This window comes from Salvelinus fontinalis, unplaced genomic scaffold (assembly GCF_029448725.1).
Source record: "Salvelinus fontinalis isolate EN_2023a unplaced genomic scaffold, ASM2944872v1 scaffold_0023, whole genome shotgun sequence".
NCBI classification, from domain to species: Eukaryota; Metazoa; Chordata; class Actinopteri; order Salmoniformes; family Salmonidae; genus Salvelinus; species Salvelinus fontinalis.
In genome coordinates this window covers 415,397-419,155 of record NW_026600232.1, presented here as the reverse complement: position 1 = coordinate 419,155, position 3,759 = coordinate 415,397, and the positions used below count along the sequence as shown (strand labels likewise).

Genomic DNA, 3,759 nt, shown 5'->3' with positions numbered 1-3,759 from the left:
GTAATGAGGGTGAGAGAGAGCTACAGTACTTCCAGGTCGTTAGTAGTCGTCATGTGATCAATTAGGAAGTATAATGCTGAGGACCATAGAATACCTTTATTACAAGAACTGTTGACAGGAGATGACTTTCCATGGTCAAGTAAGAATCCCAGAATGGTTTGGGGTACTGTAAAACCAGTGTACTACTACCACCAGTGTCAGTAGTATTAGTGCTCTGTCCAGACACAGCCTGACTACCCCTGGAGCTTAGATCAGAACACGCTTCAGCATTATAATGTATCTCTATCCCTGTCTCTCACACACACACACACACACACACACACACACACACACACACACACACACACACACACACACACACACACAGCGTATCTCGTTGCGTTCATTTGATTCCTTGCATTACATCCACAACTATGCCACAGTTTCCTCATCCTATATATTGCCTCTGTTCTCTGCTCCCAGCTGATGAGTGCTGTGAAGAAGGGCCAGGTTTCTGACAGCAGGTTGGCCATCCTGATGAAGACCGCTGAGGAGAGCCTGGATCTGAGGGGACCTGTGACTGTGGACCGCAGTGGAGGAGGGGTGTGAGGGGAACCCATCCGCACCACCACACCGTGCCACCACACCGCACCACCACACCGTACCACCACACCGTACCACCACACCGTACCACCACACCGTACCACCACACCGTACCACCACACCGCACCACCACACCGTACCACCACACCGTACCACCACACCGTGCCACCACACCGCACCACCACACCGTACCACCACACCGTACCACCACACCGTACCACCACACCGTACCACCACACCGTACCACCACACATTACCACCACACATTACCACCACACATTACCACCACACATTACCACCACACTGTACCACCACACTGTACCACCACACTGTACCACCACACCGCAACACCACACATTACCACCACACCGTACCACCACACCGCACCACCACACATTACCACCATCGTACCACCACACCGTACCACCACACATTACCACCACCGTACCACCACACTAACCAGAGCTGTGGTGCTAAGAATGACGATGATGAAAGGGATGATTTGTAAAGAACAAGAGTACAAACTAGATTTTTATCCTAAATAGATCTAGGTGAGTATGTGTCAACGCTGAGTGTTTTATTGTGAAGTTGAGGCTAGATTGGGGGGGCAGGTAGCCTAGTGGAGCGTTGGTCCAGTAACCGGAAGGTCAGTGTGTCCTTAAACAAGGCGTGTAAATCGCTCTGGATAAGAGAGTCTGCTAAATGACTAAAATATAAAATGTAGTTTGATGTTAGACATTTTTTATAGTAATTCTTTGTATTGATATTTTCATGGAGGGAGACAGGCACTATCTGGACAGTTTTCCATCACACTGGATTCTCACTACTACAAAGTCAATGGGTTTGACAATCAGTGCCTCTGACATAAAGCTGTAACTCACAGTTCATACTGTCTTTATAATCTTATCAATGCTTCGCCTTATATGGCTTTGTAATATAGTTTATTGTTATATTATTCAGTCTTATTTTTGTTATCGGTGTCTTATTGATGTCCACATTTCACTGGAACTGTACTTTGGATGTGGTTCTTCTGCCCTTTCTCCAATACAAGAACCAGTTCTGCCTGGTTCCACCTGGTTCCGCCTCGTTAGGGACAGCCGGCATTACAGTACCATGCAGTTTATTCACACTCAGCTTAACGTTTCCACGTCTTCGTTTCTGACTTCAGCATGTTACTTTACATCACTGTTCCTCGCCGCAGTGCCATTGTATATTTAAGCAATAAGGCCCGAGGAGGTGTGGTATATGGCTAATATACCACGGCTAAGGGCTGTTCTTATGCATGACGCAACGCGAAGTGCCTGGAAACAGCCCTTAGCCGTGGTATATTGGTCATATATCACAAACCCCCGAGGTGCCTTACTGCTATTATAAACTGGTTACCAACTTAATTAGAGCAGTAAAAATAAATGTTTTGTCATACCTGTGATATACCACGGTTGTCTGCCAATCAGCATTCAGGGCTTGAACCACCCAGTTTATAATGGCCAATATACCACTGCTAAGGGCTGTTAGTCACGACGCGAAGTGGAGTGCCTGGATACAGCCCTTAGCTGTGCTATATTGGCTATATACCTCTAACCCATGAGGTGCCTTATTGCTTTATAAACTGGTACAGATAAGTTACCAACATAAAAAGAACAGTGAACAAGGATTTTTGTGTCATACCGTTGGTATATTGTCTGATATACACACAGCTGAAATGCTGTTTCAGCTAATCAGCACACAGGACCAAACTAGCCGGTTTATAATAAGGCTTTTTTCCTGGCACACCGGTGACAACGACATTTCTATATCTGCTGCCTGCTAGCTAGCATACACTGGTCTATCTAATGCACCTTAAGTAACTGTCTCCAGCTTTATCCTTACTGTTTTTAAAATCATGGCAGAATGAATGTTTTTCTACTACTGGTATTGCTACGTCATTATATATATTTTTTAATTAAAGATATTTATTCATTGTAACGTTATTCACTCCTTCCATCTTCCAATGACCTTGACAAGATAGTTAGACGTATGAGTGGTGGTGAGATGTACGTCTCATGCTGAGAGGATTAACAGCACAATCTGGAACTTTCATTTCCAGTCGAATGTGCTGCCGCTGCATTGGTTTGTACACTGGAGGTAACCACAGTTACATTTGCAGAGAGTTACAAATTGTGCCTTTTTAAGTATTGTATGGAAATGTCTCTTCACTGTCTGTATCTGTCTGCAGTGCACCTGAGCTTGTACAGTATTTGTACTATTACTAAGTTAATACTTGCAGTTCTGCTGATTATTTGCGGTTTTAGAGTGAAGCGGTTGAAGGGGAATGTATGATCTGGGCCTTGCTTTCAAACACGGTATGACGTCATACGAATTGAACCTATTCCAACTCATTCCTCTATATTTTACATATTTGAACTGTCTTAATGTTGCAGTTATTATAAAGCATGTAAAGATACATATTCTATAACCTTTTTAAAGAAAATGTGTATTTTACGAATGGATAAAAGGAACATAACATTTTTTGATAGTGTTCTGACTGGTTCTTAATATTGGTCTTAGCATGTTTGTAATACAATTTGCGTGTGTTCTTGTTTTGTCTAAAAAGGCTGAAAGAATCATTCTAGAGGTTTCCGCTATGTACGCTTACTGTAACTGAATCCAACCTTGTGTATCAGATTTTTGCCACATGGGAGTTTTCAGTACAATGCCTTGACAGCCAGGGCCAACTTTGTCTATGTTTGCTTGTCTGCTTGGATGAAATTCCAGCCTTATCCAGATTGAAAGAGATCCATAGTCCTCTGTTTTCAATAAACACTGGAAGTCGATCTCAAATGCTTTTCCGAGACACACTGCAATTATGTCATTAAATGTATCTGGTTGCTAACAACAACATTGTTTTCTTGTGTGTTTTCACGGCAAACCCTGTTTTTACAATCCCCCTTACCGCCATTCAGATTTCTGAGCATAACAAGCTTGCATGATAATTCTCCCATAAGGGAACTTAGTAGTATAATTCAACACAATACAGGAAACGGCTGCATGTTGTACTGTACTCAGACTGAGCTGTACTACACACAGCACTGAGCTAATTACTACCTCAATTATAACCACTGAACTGTAACAAACAAACCCAAGTCACTTGCCACTAAATCTATTCATATGGCAGCCTTCCATGAAGCAGGTTCTGAT

The 3,759-nt window shown here is 43.1% G+C and overlaps 1 protein-coding gene across 2 annotated transcripts in view; it reads left to right on the top strand.

The window, feature by feature from the left end:
• LOC129842192 (glycerol-3-phosphate dehydrogenase, mitochondrial-like) overlaps positions 1-3,460 on the top strand; it is a gene marked incomplete at its 5' end in the record, with an annotated part of 22,176 nt that extends 18,716 nt beyond the window's left edge. The window contains 2 exon segments of one of the 2 annotated variants that reach the window (XR_008757484.1): positions 463-1,818; positions 1,901-3,460. Coding sequence is in view for 1 of the 2 variants with exons in the window: in XM_055910627.1 (XP_055766602.1) it covers positions 463-588 (126 nt within the window). 2 annotated transcript variants of the gene reach the window in all.
• Between the last annotated feature and the right edge of the window lie 299 nt (positions 3,461-3,759).